Source organism: Megascapheus bottae, chromosome 3 (genome assembly GCF_031878675.1).
Source record: "Megascapheus bottae isolate mThoBot1 chromosome 3, mThoBot2.hap1, whole genome shotgun sequence".
In the NCBI taxonomy this organism is placed as follows: Eukaryota; Metazoa; Chordata; class Mammalia; order Rodentia; family Geomyidae; genus Megascapheus; species Megascapheus bottae.
Genome location: NC_143511.1, coordinates 73,005,379 through 73,032,630, shown reverse-complemented (window position 1 = coordinate 73,032,630; position 27,252 = coordinate 73,005,379). Strand labels below are relative to the sequence as shown.

Here is a 27,252-nt window from a genome sequence, read left to right as displayed (position 1 = left end):
ACAAATAGAGAAAAGCTACTATACCAGAGCCAGGGGGCAACAGTAATTCTGCTCTCCCAGAAAAACTTTGGAAAAGGCTTCATAATCAGAATGGCAGAAAGCCCAGGGTTAAGTTCCAGCTCTCCTACTGGCTTTGAGGCTTCAAGAAATCTGACCAGCAGCCATCAGGCTGTCAGAGGACAAGCCCACCTGACCAGATAGACAGGGGACATGGTGACAGTTGAGAATGTCATGTAAGCCCTCTTGAAACAGAGAAGGACAGCCCATTGGAAGAGAAAAGGCCTTCCTGGAACAGAGCTCTATATCAGCAAAAGTGCCAGATGGTCAAGTTTAACAGGCATGTCAGGGACCAGTCACTTGAGTGGATGTGAGCAATTCAAGGAAATATAGCCTATGATTAGTCCCAGGCTTTTAAGTTGTAGGTTTAAGAATCAGAGAAGTGCCCTACTGGAGAAGGTTGTTTCTAAGTGGGAAATGGCAATCACACATGAGTTTTTCAGAAAAAGCACACAGACCAGATAAAAGGGGGACAGTGATGGAGTAAGAGAGAATGCAGAGGAAGCCACTGGAACTGTCTAAGAACACACTGTCTTCTTGATAGTATCTAAATGGGATGGGAGCTACCAGGAGAGGCAAGAACAGATGAACAGTGTCTTAATCCTAGGGTTGGGGGCCAGGAGCGTGGCCTAATGGTAGAGTGTTTGCCTAGCATGCATAAAGCCCTGGGTTCGATTCCTTAGTTCCACATACACAGAAAAAGCTGGAAGTGGTGCTGTGGCTCAAATAGTAGAGTACTAGCTTTGAGAATGCCCAAGGGCAGTACTCAGGCCCTGAGTTCAAACCCCAGGACTGGAAAAGAAATACTAGGGTTGGGTGGCCTGCAACAGTCTCATGAATGTTCCCAGGTAAAGGAAGTCTAGTCCTACCAGACAGAAATCCTAATTCAAACCAGGTAAATTGCATTCAATTAGAAACTTCTGTAGTTGGGAGAAAAACAAAGTAAACCCAAGTTCAACAGCCCTGCACACTGTCCCTGGATTCCATCCTTCAGACACAAGACAAGTCCAGCTAAAATGATTGCTTTTAGCAATAGCTTAAAACCAGAGTCACTCAACCCTTGACATCTGTTTACTACTGAGTGTCACCTTCCCAGAAGTCACTGCCTTTCTATAATCTGTTTCATTACACCCAGTTCAAGCCATTCCCTCAGCAGGTGACTTCTCAGGAACCCACACAGTGAATTTTTTTTTTTTACCACAGTCCATTTAAAGAAGCCAGATATGCAGACAGCCAGTAGACTGTCATCAGCCTGGACCTGACACCTGGCCACAACGTTCTTGGGACATCTGAACCCACTCTTGGAAAATAGCCAAAGACAGCCAGCTAATCACCCAAGAGCCTGGGCTCCATGTCAACTCAGAAGCAAAGCACACCAAAACAGCAAACAGCTACCAGTCAAGAGACTGAAATGAATATTCTAAGTTCACTATCCCTGCTAGATACTGTAAAAACAAGCCACTTCACACAGTGGGTCGAATGTATCCTTTAAAATAACATGGGAGTGCTGGGTGCAGGTGGCTCATGGCTGTAGCTACTTGGGAGGCTGAGATCTAAGGATTGTGGTTCAAAGACCACTTGGCCAGGAAAGTTCTTGAGACTCTTTATCCTCAACTAGAAAATGAGCTGTGGCTCAAGTGTAGAGTGCTGGCCTTGAGTGAAAAAGCTCAGGGATAGAACCTAGGCCCTGAGATAAAGTCCCAGGACAGGTACAAAAACAAAAACAAAACACCTGGGGAGAACAGCAGATTCTATTATCCCTGTGTTACTTCTACCAAATAATAGGTTAAAGATCAGGGAGGTTAGAAGATGAACCCAGTTACTCTTCATCAGCATACTGAGGCACAAGGAAACCCATCTCCATGCTCCACAGCAGAGGCTCGTATCTCTAAATCCCCAATGTCAAGGTCACAGAACAGTCAACAACAGTCAACAGGCATGCATCTGAGAAGACAGATAATCCAACTACTACCCCTTTACATCTGTAGCAAAGAGAGAAAGAGAAAGGCCAGATCATGGTTAACCCTCCTTGTGCCTTTCAAAATATAACATTTTCCTGATACACCAGTGTCAGATAAATAAAACAAGCCATATCTCTTCTCAAAGGATTTTAAGAGACAGCCAGTTCCAAGGAAGATTAAGACCTAACATTAAGGATCAGAAAGTATTAATGAAGAGCTCCATTTGGCCATTATCAGTACATATAGAGTCCAAAAAATTAAAACAAGACTGCATCACAGTGTGCGTATTTAGAATTAAATTCCAGTGGGCAATATCTACAAAAGCATTCAGATATTTTGAGGGGATTCTCACCCTGCGAGAAGCCTTGTATGTTATGTATCTTGTCTGAATGGCTTGGTGACTCACACTATTATCCCTTAAAATGATGGAACAGATCTGAGTTTGAATATACAATAACTATATAACTCCAAATAGTGAAGAGAAAATCAATTATTTACTAAACACTGATGAACTGGTGGTCTAGTTAAAGGAGGACAAAACAAGTTGTGTGTATGTGTGTTATGAACTCTAATACAGTAAAAGAATGTCAGGTTATCTAAAAAGTTAATGACTAAAAACAATGATAACATAACAATTTATGTCAGGCAGTCTTCATTTTCTTTTAAGGACTAGAATATTTTTAATTGTATAGACCATTTAGTCTGCTAAACAGGTTGGTATTAAACTCATGATCCTCCTGCCTCTGACTGCTGAGTGCTGGGATTATATGCATTTGTCAGCACACTTGGCTTGACATTTTTTTGTAACTTTCTGTGAATCTATAATTGTTTCAAAATAAAAGGTAAAAAGAAAAAACTTAAGTCCAAGAAAGAAAAAAAAAAAAGACCTTAACTCATGGACTACATAAAATAGACAGCTGGCTAGATTTGGCCTTTTGGTCTTGGATTGAAAGCAGACAACTCTTAAATACTCCACATAGTACAGAACACACAACGGTCAGCCAGATGCTGCCCTGAAGCTGGGTGGAAGAAACATTCCCATTATGCTGTGCACAACAATTACTATGCAAGGGAGAAGCCACATGGAAATGTTAGGAAACTATTCTTCTTGAGTCTTACTGTGAAGGAAGTAGTTTCCAAAAGGGCAAGTAAAAGGCTCAGAGATCCTCTTCCTGCTGCCCTCAGCAAACCTACATGTCAGGTTTTTCAGGGCTCTAGCCAGAAGGATTTCCTTAGGCTGTGCCAGCAGAAATAACAACCTTCTTTTGCACTTAATATTATGGTAAAAGATGAATAACAATATTTATCCTTTTTTAAAATAATTCCAGTCCTGGGGCTTGAACTCAAGGCCTGAATGCTATCCTTTACACTCAAGGCTAACAGTCTACCACTTGAGTCATACCTCCAAGTTCAGCTTTTTGATGGTTAATTAGAGATAAGTGTTATATGGATTTCCTGGGGCTGGCTTCAAACCATTTTCCTCAGATCGCAGCCTCTTGAGTAGCTAGAATTACAGTATAAGCCACTGGCACCTGACTTACAAAATAAAGGGGAAATAAGGTTACTTAACCGTTTTCTGGGTATAGTCTACAATGGTAAGTTGCATTGTTAGTGGAGGAAAATCTCTAAAACTCTACACTCCTTTTTTAACTGAAGCACCTTAGAGCTATGATTGAGCGTGTCCTCACCCTAATACTGTCTGGCTGTGCAGACATGTACATATTGCACACAGAGATATGTATGCATGGTTACATAAACATGCACCCCAGTGGTGACATGAGAGCCAATCTCACCACTTAGGAACAGAATGAGTCTTCCATGAAGCAGAAGCAACAGATGCCCACAGCTGCCAACTCCAAACTTCAAACTGAGTCCTCAAGTACAATGGTGTGCTGTGGTCTGTGGTGGCCCTCCAAAAACCTCCATTTCCTTACCAACAAAACAGAGATAATACAACCTGCCCTGCAGTCTGGAATAAGAGAAAACATGACCATTTCCAATTGCATGGTATTTCTCTAATTTTAGCTCCTCTCCCTATCCCCAGCATCTGCCCTTACTCTCCAACATCATACACAAAGAACTACAATAAGGCTCAGAAGCAATGACTGGTTGCAGAGGAGCCAAAAAAATAAATAAAAATCACCAAAGTAAACCAATGAGGCCTGCTTCTCCACTATCCCCTCACACAGGCATTCTTGGCCCCTAAGGAAACAGAGCTCCCACTGATATGCCTTGGGCACAGAACCAGCTGATGGCTCTCACAGGCAAGGTTTCACAGATGCTTGGGCAGAGCAGACCTTTTCTTCCTCTCCCCATACATATGACACAAGTACCCAGTAACCTGTCAACACCCAAATCCCCCAGAGCTCTCTCAGGGGGCAGTGAATGCTTCTGGCTCCCAGGCTGTCCACGGCAGACTTCCGCTCATTTGTTTTTCAGGACCAGCTCCACAGCCACTCCCTTAACGTGCCTTGTTTCTCAGCCCACCTCCACTTCCCACCAGTGCTTGTTCAGGCTGGGTTTGTTATTCCACAGAGCTCACACTATGCCTAACCCCTAATCCTCTTGTGTCACTGCTTGTTCATCTACCTGCACTGCCACAACACATAGGGAACAGAAAGCCTGGACCTAGTAGCCACTGTGTTCCTATCTCCAGCCTGGTCTTTGTGGCAGTTTGTATTTTTTTTTCATATGTACGTAATATCTCCCCATTTCACATGCTTCTCAACAATGTGAATTGGCTTATTCCCTATCAAGACACAGAGTTGAGAAAGGTGCCAGCAGCTCAAGCCTATAACCCTAATTATTCACAAAGCTAAGATCTGAGAATCACAGTTCAAAGCCATCCAGGGCAAACAAATCAGAGGCTCTTCTGTCCAATTAACCAAACCAAAAAAAAAAAAAATGTGGAAGTAGAGGTATAGTTCAAATGGTAGAATGAGTGCCCCAAGCTCTAAGTTCACAGTAGTACTGTGCATGCATCTACACACCTAAACATGCACACGCGCGCACGCACACACACACACACACACACACACACGACAGTTTGCCTATCAAACCTGTTGGAGTTATGTGCACCCCTATAATGTTCTGATTATCTAAGAAGTATACTATGCAGTCTGGGCCCAGTCCTAGATGGCCCAGAATTTTCCATTTCCTTAGTCTTAGAATGCTCATTCTTGGGACATGCCCTCCAAATATCTGATCACCACACTGGTGCAGAGTAGCACACATGGTGAGTCACATATTACTGTAGCCAAGTGCCAACCATGAGTCACTGTGGGCAACTAGCCCATCAATAGCCGACTACAACTGCTCCACCTCCTGCCAAGCAAAACTGCATACCTGAGGGCCAGCAAATTCATGTTATAACCTATGTAGTGGACGGTGGCTTGTTAAGCAGCAATACCTTAACTAGAACAAAAAAAAAAGGGATAGAAAATAAAAGAATAGTTATATTTGCTATGATAGGATGTGTGATGCAAACAAACACAAACTGACAGCTGTTAGTAAAATTTCAGGGAGGGGAAGCAAGAAGGTGAGAAGCTGGTTCAAGAAGCTACTACATTCCTACCAGTGGAAAATAAAGCAACAATTAAATCCACAGCAATGGTAAACTGAGGCTCTTTTTAACTTTGTCAATACCACTGACAAGTCTAAGTTCCCAGGAAATGATAAAAGAAATAGAAAAATAAGAGAGACCATTTTAAGTCAGAAAACAAGAAAGTCTATCATCAGTTAAAAAGACATTTGGAGGAACTCCTGGGAAAGATTCAGCTGACAGAATCCAATTCACAGAAATATCAAATCTAACCCAGTTGCAAACCACAATCTCACCAGTAGGAAATGCTGAATGTGGGAAATGTGCAATTTTTTATTACACAGAGCCCCCAAAACAGAGACAAGTGAGGGCAAGTGGAAGCAGGCATGGGGGTAGGGAGGCAAGAGGCAAAGAATTAAGATTGCTGAGTTGTTAGCACAGCTTGAAGAAAGAAAAGAGGAAGGGCATTTGAGGAACAGCCATGAACATCCTATCACAGGCAGTTGTGAGTGGTCCATTGTCTGGTTATCAGCCACAGAGCCCAACATGAAGCTGTCTAAGAGCCAGACTAAGGATCAAGACTCCATTCCCTCCCTTCTCCTCATCCCTGTTCCTGTATTCCACCAAAAGCCATGTGCTCAACCCTGGTACAAAGGAAATTCAATAATAATGCAAACCACACCTGATGTTAGAACATGAGGAGCTCCAAACAAGGTGATTTCCCTCTTAACTTACAGGCATAATGCAGCTCACTGGAGAATAAATCAGAACAAATACAAATCTTTATTCAAAAGAAAACATTAGTCTGAAAATAAAGCCACAGCCCCACTTCTGTTTTTCTAGAGATTAATTGGAGATAAGAGTCTCATAATCTTTAGTGCCTACGCTGGCTTTGAACTGCCCCCTTCAGATCTCAGCCTCCTGAGTAGCTATGATTACAGGCATGAGCCACCACGTCCCGCTCTTTGCTTTATTTTTAAGACAAGGTATCACCTTTGGTTTAGGGCCACATTGGCCTAAATTTCCTATTTAGCTTCCTATGGAGATGGAATGACAGATGCTCACCACCATGCTCATTTTTTGTTGGCTGAGATGAGGTCTGTGAACATTTTGCACTGACTGGTCTTGAACCAGAATCCCAGCCTTTCTGAAGTACCTGAAATGACAATTATGAGACACCCCACCGGGCCAAAAAAAAAATTCACTTGATAAGAAACCAAAAGTAAACATTATAGCTAATGAGAAAAGATTTAATGCAGGCCCTTTAATAAGGAAAAAGGTAAAAATGACTTCTTCCATTTAGTCAAGAATTTTTATAGGAAAATCCAATGCAATTAATAATAATAAAAAAAAAAAAACACTAGAGCTGGCCAGGTGGCTCACACCTATAATCCTAGCTACTCAGGAGGCTGAGATTTGAGGATCGAGGTTCAAGCCAGCCCCAGGCACAAAAGGAACTGAGACTCTTTATCTCCAATTAACCTCAAGAAAATGGGAAGTGGGGCTTGGCTCAAGGGTAGGGAGGTAGCCTTGAGCTGAAGAGATCAGGGACAATGCTTAAGCCACATGACTCACACACACACACAAAAAAAAAAACCTAGAAAGAAATCAGTAACAGTAGCAAAATACTTGATTCCCTTTTATATTTTTTAAAATTAAGTAGTACAAAGGAAGTGCCATACAACAAAGCAGTTTATTAATCCAATACATCTTGATCAGTTTTAGCCCCCACCCTTCAAGTCACCCCTTCCCTTAGTTTTCTTTATTCTAAGGTATATACAATGAATTCTTGACAACTTTCTCTTCCCCCTTTCCCGGCTTCATTCATTTACTCTTTTCCCCTTGACCCTAATCCCACAAACATTGGATGTACCCATTTCTTAGTGTTTTTATTGGGCTTTGACCTAGTCTTTCTAAAAGATCATGCTATGTGAGCTCTCCAGAGAGTCTCTTCTACCTCTGTTAATGTATTTGTAACCACTTGCATATAGCCTATCCCATTGTGTTTACTTCTAGATTTGTAGATACATTCTATCTACCACAATGAGGGGAACCATGCAACTTTGTTTCTCTGGGTTTGGCTTACTTCATTTAATGTCTTTCCCAAGTCTTTCCATTTGTTTATGGATGGTACAATAGCATTCTTTCTAAAAAATGAATAAAATGCCATTGTGTGTATATATACTACATTTTCTTGATCTTGGGATGAGGCTGTATCTCAGCTATGGTGAGTGAAAAGTGCTACAATGAACATGGTTGTGCGATTGGCTTTATTATAATCTTGTCTGAATTCTCTTGGATAAATGCCCAGGAGTTGGATTGCTCAGTCATAGCATAGTTCTATGTTGAGTTTTTTACAGAACCTCCATACTGCTTTCCAAAGTGGTTGAAAAAGCTTACATTCACACCAATAGTGTAATAGAGTTCCCTTCTGGCTGCATCCTCACCAGCATTTGCTGTTTTTTTTGACAATGGCTATTCTAACTGGGGTGAGGTGAAATCTTAGTGTTGTTATGCATTGCATTTCCTTAGGGCTTGTGATGTTGAGCATTTCTTTCTGTATCTATGGGCTGTTTTTACTTCCTCTTCCGAGAAATCTCCAAGTCTTCAATATATTCACTAATTGGTTGTTGTCTCTTTGATTTTTGAGGACTTTTCTAAATATATACAGTACTAAAATGTGTTAGGAATTCAGCAAGCTAGCTATATGCAAAATAAAATAACAAAATAATAAAAAAAAATAGCTTTCCAAAATACTGGCAAAAAGCATGCTGAGCAATGAACAGCAATTTTAGTTTTAGATTTTCATCATTTAATCTTAGGGTAAAAGAAGAAAAGGAAACCTGAAAATTCCTAGAGTTTAATGGCTTGTCCAAAGAAGATGTGGCTAGATGTATCTAGCAAAATATCCGGCACTTGATAAATATTTGATGAGGAGTGGAATATGAACTTCCTGATTAAGTCTAGCTCTCTCATCTACCTCCTTTGGGAGAGAATTCTGTTTTCTTGCCAGATGAAATAAAGCATTCTCTCAAGTTTTTCTCCTCACGGTACAGAGCTCACTCATGGGGAAGATTCCTCTTTTGCTTTTGGCATCAGCATGGGGAATAAGCACAGGGTAACTCGTTCCTACTGAATAAAGCAAGATTATAAAATCAAATAACCCTAGGGGAAAAAATGAAGGTGTCTGACATAATGAGCTTACAAGGAATAATCACACTATGGCTGTTGATTTTTTTAAGCCATCAATAATTTGGTCCCAAAGTTATAGTAAATGAATCCTAGAACACATTCAGGATTTTCCTTCCCACATTTAGGCACCTTCTCTGCAGAACGGGGTCTATTTCCTTTTCTATATCTAGTTTTATAATAATCCTTTACTATATAATTTGTTGTTTCTGAAAGCATTTTTCCTTTTCTTTCATCTCTTATTTCTGAATGTTCAAGGTACCCCATACATTGTTGAGATACACCTACCTCAATTATGAGAATCTTTCCAAAATAGCCAATAGGGTTTGGCTCAGAGGTAAAGTACCTGCCTCGGAAATGCAAAGCTAAGAGTTCAAACCAAAGTGCTGAATAAATTAAGAAACAAAGAAAAGGGCCAGGAGTTTGGCCTGGTGGTAGAGTGCTTGCCTAGATGCACTAAGACCCAGGTTTGATTTGATTCCTCGGTACTACATACACAGAAAAAAAAGCCAGAGATGGTGCTGTGGCTCAAGTGGTAGAAAGCTGGCCTTGAGGAAAGCCCAAGGACAGTTCTCAGGCCTGAGTTCAAGCCCCAGGATAGGCAAAAAAAAAAAAAAAGAAAAAAAAAGGCTGGGAAGGTGGCTTAGTAGTAGAGTGCTTGTCTAGCATGCATGACACCTGGAGTTCAATTCCTCAGTACCACATACACAGGAAAAAGCCAGGAGTGGCACTGTAGCTCAAGTGGTAGAGCACTAAAAAGCAGCTCAGGGACAGTGCCCAGGCCCTGAGTTCTAGCCCCATGGCTAGCAAAAAAAAAAAGAAAGAAAGAAAAAAAGAAAAATTAAGAAAAGAAAGAAAGGGTGAGGGGGTAGGGAGGGGAGGAGGAAGGGAGGGGAACGAAGGAAGGAACTATTGTTTTTTGTAGGAGGCTAAAACATGTTGTTCACATAAATTATAAGAACCAGTTGTGAAAACAGCTTTGGACAGTCTATTCCACATCTCATTAAGTTTTCAGAACAACCTTAGGAGACATAGTACCTATTATCCACATTTATTGATGAGACAGGGGAGGTTAGGAAGTGACTTACCAGCCAATAAATGATTATATCAGAATCCCCTTGGCTGATTTTAAAAGCTCCATTCCCTTAGCAGATGCTACAGTCTTTTACCTACAGTGCTCTAAGTAATTACTCTACTGTAACAGTACTAAACTTCACACTGTGTACTTCCTTCCTCTGGAACAAATACTTTATTCATTCAGCTACTGGCAACAATGTTTCTCATGCTTGAAAGATTCTCCTTTACTGCAACACCATAAGCCTATAGACCTCATGCCTGCCAGGTCTAGGATGAGGAAGGCAGAGGGGTCTCCAGTTCCTAGAGCCTGGGCTACATAAAGTGCAAGACCCAGTTCCCAAGACAAAAACCACAAACAGAAAGAAGAAACCTTTAGATAAATCTTTCCCTGACACACAAATAAATCAATGGCAAGACCTTCCTAACATAATTTATAAACACAAATTTTACAGTGGAAATAAATGTGTTCTGATCATTATACCTTAAGGAGCCAACAAGCCAGGGTCAACACTTGAAAACACATTCATCTAGTGATACCAAAACTGAGTTACAAGAAAATGCAAACATGGCGTCAACAGTTTGTAATCTCAGAACACTACAGTGTGCCTTTTGCAAATATTATCTTTTATTGCACTGCATACAAAGAACATCTAAGAGGCTAAGAATGATTTTAGGAGAGGGAAAAAGTATGTAAGAAAGGTCTCAGAAGAGCCAGGCACAGTGGCTCACGCCTGTAATCCTAGCTACTCAGGAGACTGAGATCTAAGGGACACAGTTCAAAGCCAACCTGGGCACTAAAAATCCATGAGACTCTTATCTCCAATTAACTACCAGAAAACAAGAAGTGGCACTGTGGCTCAATGGGTAGGGCGATAGCCTTGAGCCAAAGAGCTCAAGGACAACTCCCAGGCCCAGAGTTCAAGTCCCACAACTGACCAAAAGAAAAGTCTCAGAAGGGGAAAAGAAACTAGTGATGACCTTGTTCTTTAGAGTCAAGCTGAAAGTGGGGACACTTTGAGGGAAGGCACAAAGGAGAAGAGCTACTGTCACTGCACTGAGAGCAGGTAAAGTTCAGGGCTGTCCTCTCCAAGAGGGGAAAATGAGAGTCTAATATACTCTAGACAAGTGGGAGACAATGGAAGATTTTACCTCTCCACTCATGACTTGGCCCAGTACAGAAAACAATTTCTTAACCCTGAACAAAAGATAGCTCACTAAATTGATTAACCATGAAGGAAAAGGGTAAAAGTCACAAGTAAATATTTATGGTATTTGATCAGGTAGATTAAAAGCTTCCAGGAAAGGGCAAGAATGCTTGCCCAACATGTATGAGGCCCTGGGTTCATTCCCCAGGTACCATAACCAGAAAAACATTAAACCAAACAAAATTAACCAGAGGAGTATTACCTCTTTAGCCCCACGCCCTTAGTTACAGCTCAGCTCCATGTCTTTTGGGTTTTGACTCCATTTCTATTTAGCAGGATGACACTTACACCCAGCCCACACCCACAGTACATGTGATCAGGGCTGGTCAGGGGCTAGGGAGTCCATGTTACCCTTTATAATTTATATCAACCACATTACCCAAATAAGGAAGAAAGAAAGGATTCTTTCACCCTCATTTGGACAAAAAGCCTCCTAGAGGACAATATAGTCTTTCTCAAAGAGTCAGAAAACAACCCTGCTGAGAAGCAATGGTGCATGCTTCCAAGACCAAGTTATACATTTACACTGACCTCTTATACACACACACACACACACACACACACACACACACACACACACACAATCACACATCCATTTACAGAGTCAACAAATATGTGTACCCATCCTCATTCTAGATTTTTGTTGTTGTTGTTGTCAGTCTCAAGACTTAAACTCTGGGCCTGGGCATTCTCCCTGAGCTCTTCAGCTCAAGGCTACTGCCCTACTCCTTGAGCTACAGTGCCACTTCTGGTTGTCTGGTGGTTAACTGGAGATAAGAGTCTCACAGACTTTCGTGCTGGGATTGGCTTTGAACAGTGATCCTCAGATCTCAGCCTCCTGAGTAGCTAGGATTACAGGTGGCACTAGCACCCAGCCTAGATTGTGTTTATACACTGAAATTACACCAATAAGCAAGTCAGGTGTTTTTGACCAGTTTACAACACCATGTAACAGATAGATGTGAGCAAAGTAGGCCTAGTAATATAAATCAAGTAAAGAGGGAGACAACTGAGTAAGACGACCATTATGACTACACTAGTCCCCCTTTAAGGGGGTGTACATTCCAAGACCCACCTCCCCACCCCCCAGTGGATGTCTGAAAGCAAGAGTAGTACGAAACCCCACACATGCCATGTTTCATTTTACACATGTAACTATGATAAAGCTTAATTGATACACAAAGCACAGTAAGATGAACAACTATCAAAAATTAAGTAAGCGGGGCTATAGCTCAAGTGGAAGAGAGATAGCCTTGAGAAAACCCAAAGACAGTGCCCAGGCCCTGACTTCCAAGCCCCAGGATTGGCAAAATAAATAAAAGTAAAACAATATACTGTAATAAAACTGCCAGTATCACTCCTCTTGCAGTTTGTGGATATTCTTAAGGAAAATAAGTATTACTTGAACATGATCATTACAATATGACAACAGTGACCTGATGGTTACTAGGTTACCTAGATAGTCACTAAGGAACTAATGAGAAGGTAGCATATACAGCCTGGATACATGGGATATGTATGATTCATGTATGCCTCATATCCTGAGTGGAACAAAGACTTCATTATACTGTTCAGATCAATTGTGATGAATTGTGTACTCCTGGAATTTTCAATAAGATATTTTTGGACCACAATTCACCACAGGTAATGGAAATCTCACAAACCTCATAGAAAGGGAACAGTGGGCAAGGAGGGACTACTGTAGATTATAAAATGGTTTGGGAGGTCCATAGAATAAACATCTAGAGACCCAGATGAAGTGAATAAGCCCTAATGCTATCTGGGGATAGAATAGCTAGTGTAAAAGACTGGAGGTAAAGCTCTAAGTCATGGGTGGTGGACACAGAAGCACCAGAGGTCCCTTAAAGACTTAAGAGAACTTCAAAGTCTCTGGATGGTTTGAGGCAAGAAAAAGCAAGGCTGTTTGCTGAATGCCTCTCCTGTTTTAGAGGATCATTCATAGCAGCATTGTTAAATGCCTGAATGTGGGAAGCAGGAAACAGGAAGGCTAGTTAGGAAACTACTGAGATAAGAACAGAAGAACTCTAGGCAAGAGATAAGGGTGGCTGAGTAACAGTAGCATCAACAGAAGCAATAAGAAGTGATCAGATTCTCAATATAGCTCCAAAGGTCTCCCTGATGGATTTGGGGTGGGATGGGAAAAATACTAAGAATAGGTTTTATAGGTTCTGTTGCCCTAAAAAATTGAAAAATAGAGGTGCCCCTTTCTGAGACAGAAAAGACTGGAAAAAAGTAGTTTCCACATCTTTAAGACAGGTGAGGGGTTAAGAATGCTCAGGTAGGCTAGCTTTGACACCTGTAAGAGGTATAGCCTGGACATCCAGAGGTGGGAACCTGGAGGGTAGAAACCCTCCTCCAAAAAGGACGGTTTGGCCTGGAGCCACCAAGGCACTGATGGCTTGTACACCTGAGAATCTGGATGGTGTCCTGCTGAAGGACACCAGGTGGATAAGAGGAGACTGTCAGGACTAAGTCCTGGGGCTTTTCAATATTTCAAGGTAGGGAAATGGGGAGGGTAAGCAAAGGAGACTGAGGAGGAATAGCCAGTAAGGGACAGAGGGAACCAAAAGTGAGCAGCCTCCCAGGCATCTGGTGAAGGATCATCATTTCTTTTATCTGCCAGGGTTCTATGAGACACATGATTCTCACGATTCTCTGTGGTACCTTAGGGTGACCGTGAAGGAAAACAGCTAGCAATGGAAGCGGGACATCAGGCTGTTTTGGAAGTAGAGCACTAATTACAGAATATGTCATTAGTAGAGCACTAATGACATATTTGTAATTTTGACAGATGTTGCCAGATGGCCTTTGTAGATGTTTGTATCAACAGCCATATATGACCCTATACCAGCTGAGCAAGGATGAGTAAGAAAAGTGGAAGACCACTTTCTGTTGGTAAACTCCCTCTAGGTGAACCAGGAAATTCTATAGTAAGTGATCTCAACTTTGGCTGCCATTTGGAATTAGCTGAAGAAACTTTGAATAAAAAAAAAAAAAGAAAAGAAACGTGCTGGGCACTAGTGGCTCACACCTGTAATCCTGGCTACTCAGGAGGAGAAGATCTGAGGATTGTAGTTTAAAGCCAGCCTGGGCAGGAAAGTCTGTGAGACTCATCTCCAACTAACCACCAGAAAACCAGAAGTGGCACAGTGGCTCAAAGTGGTAGAGTGCTAGCCTGGAATGCAAAAGCCCTGGGACAGCACTAAGCCTAGAGGTCAAGCCCTATTACTGACAAGAAGGAAGGAAATAAAGGAAGAGAAGGAAGGAAAGGAAGGAGGGAAGGAGAGAGAGAGGAAGGGAGGGAGGGAATTTGGCCTATGGGTCATCCTAGCAGATCCAATTTTTTGTTCTGTTGCCTGAGCTAAAGGACTCCAGTATGCTAGGCAAGTGCTCTACCATTAAGCTACATTACTAGCCTTTTTGTTGTTGTTTGCTGTCTTATGTGAGTTTATTTTCTTTTTTGGCAGCACTGGGATTTCAACTTAAGGGTTTGGATCTAAGACTTCATACTTGGCTAGGCATTCATCACCACTTGAGCCAATCTACCAGCCCCTTTATGCACTAATTTTGAGACAGGTCTTACTTTATTACAAGGCCAGCCTGGACCATGATCCTATTTGTGTTTCTTCATGCCTCTGGGATGACAGCCATGTACCACTACACCCGGTCGTTACAATTTTCCCATAGCTTTGGGGATAACAAGCATGCCCATTAGTCCAATAGAACTTTTCATGATACCATGGCTTGAACTTAAGGTGTTACACTCTTACTAAGCTTGTTTGCTCACAGCTGATGCTCTACCATTTGAGCCATGCCTCCAGTCTGGCATTTTTGCCACTTAATTGGAAATGGAGTCTCACAGACTTTTCTGCCTGGGCTGTACTGAACTATGTTCCACCAGGTCTCAGCCTCCTGGGTAGCTAGGAGTACAAGCATAAGGCACCAGAATTGGCTGAACTTTTTTTTTTCTTTTTTGGTTTGGCCTTACGTTGATTCCCTATCCCCATGCTCCATGCAGCTAGGATCACAGATTTGAACCACCAACTATTTTTCATTTTGTTGAGACAGTTACCCAGACTGGCCCCACATTCAAGATCCTTCTGCTTCTACCTCCTGAGTGCACTACCACATCTGGCTTAGATCCACATTTCTTGAGGTAGAGTCAGGCATTAGTATTGTATAAAAGGTCCTCAGATAATCTGAATGCTTAGCCAAGACTGACAACCTTGTTCTAAAAGTTAGTGTTTCCCACCTTTTTATTTAATATGTATATCAGTCACTTTGTGATCATGTCAAAATGCAGGTTCTGATTCCGTAGTTCTTAAACTAGGCCTGAGATTCAACATTGCCAAAAATCTCTGAGTGATGCTGATGTCCCTAGTCCTAGGACATGTCCTTGGAATAACAAGGGTCTTGGGCAAAACGGTAGTCTCCCCGTGCATGGTTTGTTATTTGCTATCAACCACTACAAAAATGTTACAGAAATCACAAGATACTTTCAGGGCTCATAGACACGTAACTTTTACTGCAGCATATTATTATAATCTTACAAGCAGGAATTCATGACATGGCAGACAGCTCATAGCAAAATCATTTGGTGGGGAATGACTTTCTAGGAGGGGCCTAGAATGGTAAATAGATCCTCATCACAGATGGGTATGCTACAAACAGAACAGTACTGAGTGAGGAGTGGGGGTCACCCAGGCCTCCACAGATGGGAGTGACACAGGAAAGGCAGCACTCAATGGATGCTAAGTGTTGAGAGCACACTGGACAGGAGATGGGGGACTGGCTGAAGGAAAACAGGACAACCAATGAGACGATCACAGATCTTACTGCACTGGTGCCAATCAGAAAGGAAGAAAGCCCTGGCAGAACAGTGATGCTAATGCTAGAAGATGACTCCTCGAAGGAGAGGGAAAAGAGATATGGTCTTGAAGTATTCTTGCCACAGAGTGACTATACTGAATTAAAAGAAACAGAAAAATCTAGAAAGATGAAGTAGAAATGATGTTGTCAGAACCCTAAGCCATGGTACAGTCTTGAAGCTCATCCACAGATCATCTGAGACACAAGCAGCAGGCAGGAGCCATAGGGGAGGATGTGCAATGCCTAGAAGAAAAAAAAGAAACAACCAGAAATGCCCTGGCCCCAGCAGAAAGGACCAAGGAAGGAAAGAATCAAATCAGCCAGAGGTTGTTGACACATGACTGTAATTTAGCCCTTGGAAGGCTATGCCAGAAGGATCATGAGCTTGAACCAGCCTGGGCAGTGAGGCCATATCTCAAACAAACAAACAAACATAGTTTACTTGGTGCATTTCATCAATCACCTACCTACCTGCTGCCTGGGGAACTTGCTGTGAAAGAAGGACAGAGTCTAAAAAAAGATGGAGGAAGTTAGTTCATGATGCTAGAAAGGAAAGTGGGCACTAAACCAGAGGTCTAAAACCAGCTCATCAGTGAACCCAGGTAGTCTAAAAAAATAAAAATTGCTTCTCTGTCGGAGCCAGTTTCCTCAACTGGGCAAAGAGGCCTGGGACTCTACAGAAAAGAAGAAAGGAAGGAAGAAGGAAAGAAGGAAGAAGGAGGGAGGGAGAGAGAGGGAGGAGGGGGAGAGGGGGAGGGAGAGAGGGAAAGAGGGAAAGAGGGAGAGAGGGAGAGAGGGAGAGAGGGAGAGAGGGAGAGAGGGAGAGAGGGAGAGAGGAAGAGAGGAAGAGAGGAAGAGAGGAAGAGAGAGGGAGGGAGGGAGGGAGGAAGGGAGGAAGGGAGGAAGGGAGGAAGGGAGGAAGGGAGGAAGGGAGGAAGGGAGGAAGGAAGGAAGGAAGGAAGGAAGGAAGGAAGGAAGGAAGGAAGGAAGGAAGGAAGGAAGGAAGGAGAGAGAAAGAAAAAGAAAACAACAAAAACAGGGTCTCCTGGAGCTGTGAGGTAGGGCAGGGCCTGGATCACATGAGCACAGTGGTGAGGCGAGAAGACACAGATGGCAAGGCAGATGGAAACAGTGCACACAGACCACTGATCCAAATAGCCTTGTGTGACAGAGAGAGGCAAGTGGTCTTAGAAAACTCCTGTAATGAGGCAGATGAGGGCAGTGTGGAGAAAGGCCAGAAACAAACAAATAGCAGACACGGGCTAAGAGTGTGCTCCATGATGAAATGCTGTGCACTCTGCACAGGGCCAGTTCTGTATGTCAGTAGAGAGAAGGGAACAACGCTGAAGGTTGGACAGACTCAAGTTCAAATCTTCTGTCCTTGTAACCTTCAGCAAGTCAAGTTACTTCACCTTCTCAAAGCTCTGTCCCCATTTGTCAAGGGAGAATGAGACAACAGCCGCATCACCTGGTCATACATTGCAGTAACCATAAACATTAGCAACGATGAAAGGAACACAAGTCAGTATCACCTCTGGGAGAAGGTGGACATAACTGAGGAAGCCGGATGCCCTCAATGCACAGTAGACAACAACAAAAGAAAAAGAAAGCAGAAGCAGCCACTAGGGAAATATGAAGCCCAGCCAAGCATATATTATCGCTAGGGAAATAAAAAGCCCTGTGAGCATGCCATGCACATGTAAGGCCGGGCTTTATTTTGCAAATGGAGTTTTGAGTTTATGCCCCAGAGGGGCTGGACCACCATCTTCCTAGTCATGCTTCCTACATTGTTAGGATGACGGATGTGCACAACCATGCCTGGTTTTTTTTGGTCTAAATGGGGTCTAGTGAGCAAATTTTCCCCCTCAGGCCTGTCTCAGCCTGAGTAGCCAGGATTACAGGGATGAATCACTGAGTAAAGTCAAAACTCTTGTGTATCAGCAATGGGATTTTACAATGGTACAACTACTTTGGAAAGCAGGCTGAAATCTACTCAGAAAGTTAAACATAGAATCACCACTGCAATCAATCCACTAATCCTCTTCTAGGTACATATGCAAAAGGCTTGAAGACAAGGTCTCAAAGAAGTGTCTGTGTATCCGTATTTACTGCAGCATTTTGGTAAGAAATAATCATTAAAAGTACATAAAAAAGCCAGTGCCAGGGGCCGGGAGTTTGGCCTAGTGGTTAAAGTGCTTGCCTAGCATGCATGAAGACCCGGGTTCGATTCCTCGGTACCACATATAGAAAAAAGCCGGAAGTGGTGCTGAGGCTCAAGTGGTAGAGCTCTAGCCTTGAGAAAGTCCAAGGACAGTGCTCAGGCCCTGAGCTCAAGCCCAGGACTGGCAAAAAAAAAAAAAAAAAAAAGCCAGTGCCAGTGGCTCATGCTAGTAATCCTAGCTACTCAGGAGGCTGAGATCTGAGGATCTATGAGACTTTTTTTGTAGTCCTGGGGTTTGAACTCAGGGCCTGAGCATTGTCCTTGGGCTTTTCCTTGGGCTTTCTCAAGGCCTAATGCTTTTAAGGCCTGTGGCTTGAGCCACAGCACCACTATGTATGTGGTACCAAAGAATCTAACCTGGGTCTTCCTGTATGCTAGGCAAGCACTCTTAGCACTAGGCCAAACTCTCGGCCTGTGAGACTCTTATCTCTAACTACCAAAAAAGCTGGAAATGGAGTTGTGGCTCAATTGGTAGTGGGCTAATCTTCAGCACAAAAACTGGACAGTGTCCAGGCCCTGAATTCAAGCTCCAGGGCCAACACAAACACACACGTACAGTATATATATTAAAATTACCAATGGCAAATTTATTGTAGAAAATTATATGAATCATATTTTCCCTAGAAAAAAGAAGTTTGTTCTGTCTGAAACACTCTGTGAATAAAATGTGAGGGCTGTGACCTACCACATGCTACATTTTGCAACCTGGATGATACTGGTCTGAGGTCATAAGGACCTTCATTGACATGAACAGTTCTGACTCAACCCTATGGTTTAAGTGATCCTGTCAGGCCAGATGAATGGCTCACATCTGTAATCCTAGCTACTCAGGAGGCTACGATCTGAGAATCAAGATTTAAACCAGCCTGGGCAGAAAAGTCCATGAGACTCTTACCTCCAATTTATGATCAAAAAGCAGAAAGTAAGCTGTGGCTCAAGGAGGAACCCTAGTCTTGAGCACAAAAGCTCAGAGATAGCAGCCGGGTCCCAAGTTTAAGCTTCAGGGCACATGCATGTGTGCACGTGCCTGCTCACCCTCCAGCCAATAGGTTCACCTTTCTGCTCAATATAAATTGAGTACCTACTACTTGCAAACAAAACAGACACCCTGAGCCTGGTGCGTCAAGTTCTATAAAACTGCTTCCTCCCTCAGTGTTCTGGGGTGATCATCTGGTCCCTGGAATCCCTGCCTCTAAGCCCTACCCACCCAACCCTCACTGAGTCCTCAACCACAGTAAGCTCTCTTAAAATCACAAATGGCCCTCTCCTCTCCTGATTAACACTTGGTCAGCCTCCCAAATATTCAGTTAAAACCAAAACAGATAGCACTTTTGTGTATATGTCTTTGTTTAATTTGTAACGAAGCCTCACAGATAGGTGCAAACGATAAATCCTCTTTTGCAACCTCAGAATTCACTGTTGAGTATGAGTTTTTTGGTACATATAAGAAGGACTATGGAGACCAGGTGGTAAAGTGCTTGCCTAGCATGCATGAAATCCTGGGTTTGATTCCTTGGTACCACATACACAGAAAAAGCCAGAAGTGGTGCTATGGCTCAACTGGTAGAGCACTGACCTTGAAAACGCTCAAGGACAGTGCTCAGAACCTGAGTTCAAGCCACAGAACTAGTGGAGGAGGAGGAGGAAGAGGAGGAGGAGGCAAAGGAGGAGGAGGGAGAAGAAGAGGAGGAAGAAGAGGAGGAGAAGGAGGAGGAGGAGGAAGAAGAGGAGAAGAGAAGAGGGGGAGAAGAGGGGGAGGAAGAGAAGGAGAAGAGGAAAAGGAGAGGAGGAGGAGAAGAGGAAGAGGAGGAGAAGAGAAGAGGAGGAGAAGAGGAGGAGGAAGAAGAGAAGAGAAAGAAGAGGAGGAAGAGAAGGAAGAGGAGGAAAAGGAGGAAGAGGAGGAAAAGGAGGAAGAGGAGGAGGAGGAGATGAGGAGGAGAAGGAATACGATTCCTACAATGGTTAGCAATGATGGGGGTTTGTTAACTCATCCAGGTTGGCTCTGAGAATTAATTGATGTAAAACCTTAAAAAGGAAAAAGAAAAAAGCCAATATAGGTAGCAATCTATACCCTACTAACCTCTACCTAGGTGCAGGATTGAGTTGGGTCCTGCATGGAATGGATATAAACATCTCATGGTGGGGATTAGTGAGAGAGGACATGGGTAGACAGACTGGAGGAGACTGCATGTGCAGCATGAGGCCCCACCCCAGTCGCAGCTGCACATTTACAAGTGGCATTGTACTGCTCGTGGTGCCTCTGTACTCTGACCATTGGGAAGACACAAACAAGGGCACTGAGTAAAAGATAGAAATGACTAGGGGGACAGGCCATGGAATCTAAACATCAGAAGACAGCCATTACTGATTCAGAGACCAGAAAGACAGGAGGGCAAGGCAAGAGAAGATGGAACCTGGGGAGAAATAGGGACATTTATGTACTGTTGGTAGAACTGTAGATTAGTATAGCCATTATGGAAAATCAAATAAAAGTTTCTAAATACAATTAAAAACAGAACTATCACATGACCCAGCAATCCTTCTGGGAATATACTGTGCCCTGGTAAAGGTAACCTCACTCCCATATTCACTGAAGCATGATTTCTAGAGCCAAGATATAGAGACAATTTAAGTCCACCTGATAAACTGTAGTCTATCTACACAAGGGAATATTAGCTACAGAAAAGAATGTGGTGCTATTTGTCTTCTGGATGAACCTAGAAGACACTGTGCCAAGTAAAGCCAGAAACAGGATTTATTATTTGTATGATAGCATATGTGGATACTAAGAAGCAAACACAAATACACAGAGATAGAAGAGGCTTATAACAGTGGTTACCAGGGGCAGAGGAAGTACACATAGGTCAAAGTAACAGACATGTTACTTTGATGAACACATCTAGAAAACTAACAGAGGACATGGATGTGTGTGCACGTATATGCACGTGTGTGTGTGTGTGTGTGTGTTACTGGAGACTGAAACCCAGGACAGCATGCATGGCAAATAAGTACTTTACAATTATATTCCGCCCTGATTTTTACTTCAGAAACCATTTTCTTCCTTTAGGAGACTCCCAAAGAATCAATATCTTATGAGGAACATATTAATTTTATTATGCTTTAAATTGTACAATCATTTTATTCTTTAACTCTATAGGCGCATTTTTATTTACTTCACTTGTATATATCTCTATTTTAAAGAAAACACTCTGGCCTAGTGGTAGAGTGCTTGCCTAGCATACATGAAGAACTGGGTTCAATTCATCGATACCACATATATAGAAAATAAGCCAGAAGTGGTGTTGTGGCTCAAGTGGTAGAGCCTTGAGAAAACCCAAGGACAGTGCTCAGACCCTGAGTTCAAGCCAGGAAATGGCAAAAAAAAAAAAAAAAAAAAAAAAAACCTACAAAACTTTCTCCTCATTCCAAAGGTAAAAGCATTTGATCCAGACCTGAGCCAAGGACAGGTTTGAGTGCCTGACCCAATTTAGACCCAGGAGTCAGCAAGCAGCCCAGAGCAGAGCTTTCCAGGGCTTACAGAAGAGATGGCTCATTTTGCTGGAGTTCTCAAGCTTCCTCAGTTTGAGAACACAACAGCACAGGAATGAGCAGTGAAAGGTAGCAAATGACAGTTCCCAACTTCGCTTTAATGCCTGTTTTAGCTATTCCTAAAGCTAAAATATCTGGATCTTTTCAACAATGGAAGCTAGTAGATTTTTCTTCCACTGAAGCCACTCTGCTTCAGTGGATGTCCCTTTAGAACAACTGGAGCCAATTCAGGGGAATAAGGTCTTCCAGTTCCACAGCCAGTCTGCTCCTTTCCAATAGGAGTCCAAAGGCTGTCCTCTTCCTACTCAAGACACCACAACAGCCCATCCCCACAGCACTCAAAGTAAAGGCCAAAGTCCGGGGAGTAGAGGACGGCCAGGTTCAACACCGCCTGACTCCTGTCCCTTGTGACAGTCTGCTGCTCACTCTGTCTTAGCCACACTGACCTCTGGCAAGTATGTTCCCTGACACACCAGGCCTGTGCTTGAGCTTGAGGCCTCTGCTTCCACTGGGCTCTTCACCTGATAGTTTTTTGGGTTTTTTTTTTTTTTTTTTGTGGGTCATAGGGCTTGAAGTCAGCCTGAGCCCGGTCTCTGAGGCTATACTGCCCTACCCTTGAGCCAAGCCCCACTTCCCATTTTCTAGAGTTTAATTGGAGATAAGAGTCTCAGGTTCTTTTTTGTCCTGGCTGGCTTTGAATCACAATTCTCAGATCTCAGCCTCCTGAGTAGCTAGGATTGCAGGCATGAGCCACCTCGCCCAGCCTCCACCAGATAGTTCTATTGAGACACTTCCCTGTAACTACCCCACTCAAGTCTCAAACTCCAAACAAGGCCTACCCAAAACTCCCTCTCCCTACCTTTTCTCCCTACCCTAGTAAATGCAGTATTTCCTAACAGATGTGTGCCCCATGACCACAAGGGTCTTTAACTACTTTACTCAATAATCTCAGGTTCTTGGGCCGGGAGTTTGGCCTAGTGGTAGAGTGCTTGCCTAGCATGCACGAAGACCCGGGTTCGATTCCTCGGTACCACATACTTAGAAAAAAGCCGGAAGTGGTGCTAAGGCTCAAGTGGTAGAGCTCTAGCCTTGAGAAAAATCCAAGGACAGTGCTCAGGCCCTGAGCGTAAGCCCAGGACTGGCAAAAAAAAATAATAATAATAATAATAATCTCAGGTTCTAGAACAGTGCCTGGATCTTGATTGACCCTCAAATCTTTGCTGAATGAACAAGAATGGCATTAGCCTCCAGGGCAGAGCTTAGTTGGTAAAAAAAAAAGTCGGGGCCGGGAGTTTGGCCTAGTGGTTAAAGTGCTTGCCTAGCATGCATGAAGACCCGGGTTCGATTCCTTGGTACCACATACATAGAAAAAAGCCAGAACTGGTGCTGAGGCTCAAGAGCTAGAGCTCTAGCCTTGAGAAAGTCCAAGGACTGGCAAAAAAAAAAAAAAAAAAAAAAAAGTCAATGGAAGATGGAGGGAGGGGTCCCTGGTTCCCACTTCCTGACAAATGGCAAACAAGAGGAAGAGACCTCCAGGAAAGGACCTCTACTCTGAAGACTTTGAGGAAGTCCAGATGATGGAAGGAGGTGGGAAGAAGATGGAAGAGTGTGGTAAAAAGGTTAGGAGGGATCGGGGAAGTGGGTGTTAACCACAGATCTGGGCTTCAGAGAGTTCATCCATTTCAGGGAGCACACACAAGCAGAAGCTGCATCAGAGCAGAAAGAGTTCCCAACAATTCACACTTGAAAGTGAAAAAGAAAATAGGTCAAATGACTTGTTTACATTTCAGATGGAGAGGAAAGATGTAGTGATGTAGGGCCAAATGGGTTTCGCTGGCATCAGAACTATAAGTCCTTCTCATCCTTGTGATAGAAAGGATTCCTCTCATCAGCCACCTTTGGTCTTTCCTTCTTGTGAACTGCAGAAGCCTTTCAGAAGTGTCAGCTAGGCCAAGGGCTAGCTTGGCCTATCTGATGACCAGGCTACCCTAATCATGGCACTATCTTGGGCTGCAGGAAGCAATACCCTTTAGCAAAACAACCTTGCACTATGAACAGCTTGCCAAACCTTGCCCAGAACTCCTTGCCCAGAACTGACCTGAAGTCCTTGTCATCAAGGATCACAACCCCAATGTCCAATAAGGCAAGAAATAAAATTTTAAAAAGGCTACTTTCAAGGGGCCAGGAGTTTGGCCTACTGGTAGAGTGCTTGCCTAGCAAGTGCGAAGACCCCGGTTCAACTCCTCGGTACCGGATATACATAGAAAAAGCCAGAAGTGGTGCTGTGGCACAAGTAGTAGAGCTCTAGCCTTGAGAAAGCCCAAGGACAGTGCTCAGGCCCTGAGTTCAAAGCTCAGGACTGGCCAAAAAAAAAAAAAAAAAAGGCTACTTTCTCAACAGCCCTGCAATGACACTCATACTGCTTAGGTAGGCAAGAGAAAAGTGGGTGAAGGGAAGGCTTTCTTCCACTCTGCTGACTTCCCTCTTTACACATATGTACAGAAGACATACATGTCCAATGACTAAAGGAAAATGTCACTCCCGATCAGAGAAAAGAAATGACAATGCATATCCTCTAAGGAAAAGCAGCTTGCTCTAAATTAGGCCCTTGGAGACTGATATCATTTAGACATTCTCCACAGTTGTTAGGAGACTTATTAAATGTTCAATAATTAATAGTAATATCTTCAAAATTGTCTCTCAAAGAATCCTGTGAAAGAAGCCATCAGTAACAGGACTTAGGCCTCATTCCTGCCAACTAACCAGATCTTAATTTTACTGGGCATTCCTCTTCCAAGTACTTATTAATAAAATGGCCACACTTCAAGTATTGTCCAAGAGGAGAGCATTTAACAAATATTTAAAGTAGCTATCCAGCTGGGCATGTTATAATCCCAATAACTCAGGAGAGTGAAGGGGGAGCTGTCAAGTTTGAGATCTGCCTAGGCTACACAGTGAGCTCAAGACCAGCCTATACAACTTAATGAGACCTTGTCTCACAATAAAAATAGAAAGAACTGAGGGTATAGCTCAATGACAGAGCACTTACCTAAAATACACATATCATAGGCCTAATCCTCAGTACTGAAAAACATAAAATAGCTACCTGTGGGGTGGGTTTATAATAGTAGAGCACTTGCCTCACATGCTTGAAGCCCTGGGTTTCCATCCCCTCCACTGAAAGAAGGGAGGAAACTAACTGCAGTAATGAGTCTCCAAGACTGCTCCAGTGCCCAATAACTCTATCCATTCCCCTTGTATGAACACCAGTCTATGCCGAATGGAATACAGCAGAGGTATGTCCACTTACATAAGTCTAATTGGAATCACTTGTTCTATGGCAAACCAGTTGCCATGTCTAAGAGTCCTCCAGAGAACCACACGAATGAGCTTAGAAGAGAGCTTGGGTTCTTCCCAATCCAGCCTTCATATGATCAGATTTCCTGAAAGACCTGAGTCAGAAGCATCAGCTCAGCTGCTTCCAGATTCTTCACCTACAAACACTGTTTTCAGGTGTTACACAGCAATAAGTAATTCACAACCCTACACAGAACTGAAAAGGAAATCAGAAGCATCAACTTCAGTTACTATCCAAAGAAAGCAACAAATCACAGCCATTCAACAATTCCTTTTGGAACGTTAAATATGGGCAAGAGATCTCCAAGTTAGCTATTTTCTCATATAATTTAAAATGTCCTGTCAAATGAAAAGACCCATAAAGACATACATGCATGTGAGCACATGGGAACATGTGTGAACACACGCGCGCACACACACACACACACCTTGAGCTGCTTAATCTACTTGGCTCAGGAGCTTAAATTCTCTTTTCCTAATGCTTTTCAAACCTTTTCAAAAGATGTATCTAGATGCCCTAAAGTTATTTATGCACTCATACCAATTGATATTGTACCACATGCTCCCTCAGCTAAGAGCAGAGGAAAGTTAGGTCTCCTGATTCCGTTTATAGGGGGATTTATTTAATATTTTGCTAAGAGGAAATCCTGATCTCTAATGCTGAGAACAATTCGAACCTCTGTAATTAATGACTTAAGTGGCAACAAGAGCACTGACAGGAGTCACAGCTGAAATGATGAAGGGGGCAGGAGGAAAAACCAACCTCTCAAAGCTACAGGAGGGCTTGTGTCACTCTCAGGATACCAGAAGCCTCCTCCCTCTGCACAAAGAAGGTCAAAGGGCGAGCTTTCCTTCCATCAACCACAAAACCAGCCACCGCCAAACCTAAAGAGTGTGGTAGGCTGTCGAAGCCGCAGACAAGAAAAACCACAGAGAGACTCTCCTCTGGCTGCTGGCTGGGGTCTGAGTCAGGTGACTCCTCAGGGCAAACAGCACACCTAAACAAAGATTACGGCCCACATGACTGACCGGTGGAGGACGAAGACCCAGGCTGCACAGCCCTGCCCCCGGAAGCCACGAACTCCAGCTCCTGGGCAATCCCGGGAAGCCAGAGGGCTCTACAAGTGACTAGCAGCTCAGCCTCCAGGGGATGCACCTGGAGCCTGGGACTCCCCCATCCCGGAACCCAGACAGCCAGCAGTGCACACACGCCTCCGGCCCTCCAGCTGTCACCCGTGCACGCGACCCCGCGGGAGCCCATCCCCTGCGGCGGCAGCGCGACCACGCTTTTCCCGCGGGCTCCCGGGGCTGAGGGCACGCCCCGTCCCCCAGGAAGGGGCTGAGGGTGGGCGCGGCCCGGTGCTGGGAGGGAGGGCTCGGGGTTTCTACCGCTCTCCTTCTCCACCACCACCACCCCCCCTCACCCTGCACGACCCCCGCAGGCGCAGTAAGCTCCCGGGTGCCCAGCCCGCTCCCTACCTTGTCGCCGAAGCTGCGGACCATCAGCAGGTCGGGGCTGGGCGTGCTGTCGCCGCCCACCGCCTCCTCGCTGCTGGAACCCGCAAGCGGGTGCGGCACGTCGCGCAGGGAGTGGGGCCCCGTGGACGGCAGGGCCTTAGGGGGCCCGCCCGCCATGGCGCGCAACGCGCGGGCCGCACCGCTGCCGCCGCCGCTTCCTCCCGCTGCCGGCAGCGCCGGGCTCCCCGAGGGTCCCAGGGCCGAGGCCCCGCTCGGCCGCCACCCGGTTCGAGGCCCTGCACCAGCAGCCCAGTGGGAACAGCCACTGCCGCTGCCTCCTCCCGCCCTCTGGTCGTCCTGCCTGCAGGGCTGGGTTGGGCTTTCCCGAGTCCGCGCGCCCCAGCTCCGCCCTGAAGCCCGCCGCTGTCAGCCCGCGCCTCGGCCCCGGCGCTCTGCCCGGCCCGGCCCTCACCGCCACGCCGCCCACCGCTCGTGGCCCCGCCCCCGCGGCGCCTGGGCCCGGGAGGGCAGAGGGTGGGAGGAGGGGTTGGAGGGGCGTGGCGCCGAAAGCCCCACCCCTTGCTCCGCCCCTTATGCTCCACCCCCGCCCGCCGCCGGGCAGGAAGTGCGCCCTCGGTGTTAGGGAGGCTGAGCCTGCCCAGCCCGCGCGCTGCCACCCAGCCAGGTGTAACTGAAAGCAAGGGTGGAAGGAGACGTTGGGGAGGTCTCGTTCCATTCCACCCGCAG

At 44.4% G+C, this 27,252-nt stretch overlaps 1 protein-coding gene and 1 non-coding gene across 3 annotated transcripts in view; one reads left to right on the top strand and one right to left on the bottom strand.

The window, feature by feature from the left end:
* The window catches only part of Snx30 (sorting nexin family member 30), an 87,164-nt gene extending 60,482 nt beyond the window's left edge, over positions 1 to 26,682 (bottom strand). For both annotated transcript variants that reach the window (XM_090330443.1, XM_090330444.1), the window contains exon 1: positions 26,527 to 26,682. In XM_090330443.1, the coding sequence (XP_090186569.1) occupies positions 26,527 to 26,682 (156 nt within the window). The remainder of the gene's footprint in view (positions 1 to 26,526) is intronic.
* LOC150065799 (small nucleolar RNA SNORA40) lies at positions 19,466 to 19,599 on the top strand. Its single transcript, XR_016535054.1, has one exon. It is a non-coding gene; the product is annotated as a small nucleolar RNA SNORA40 (small nucleolar RNA).
* Positions 26,683 to 27,252: the final 570 nt, after the last annotated feature.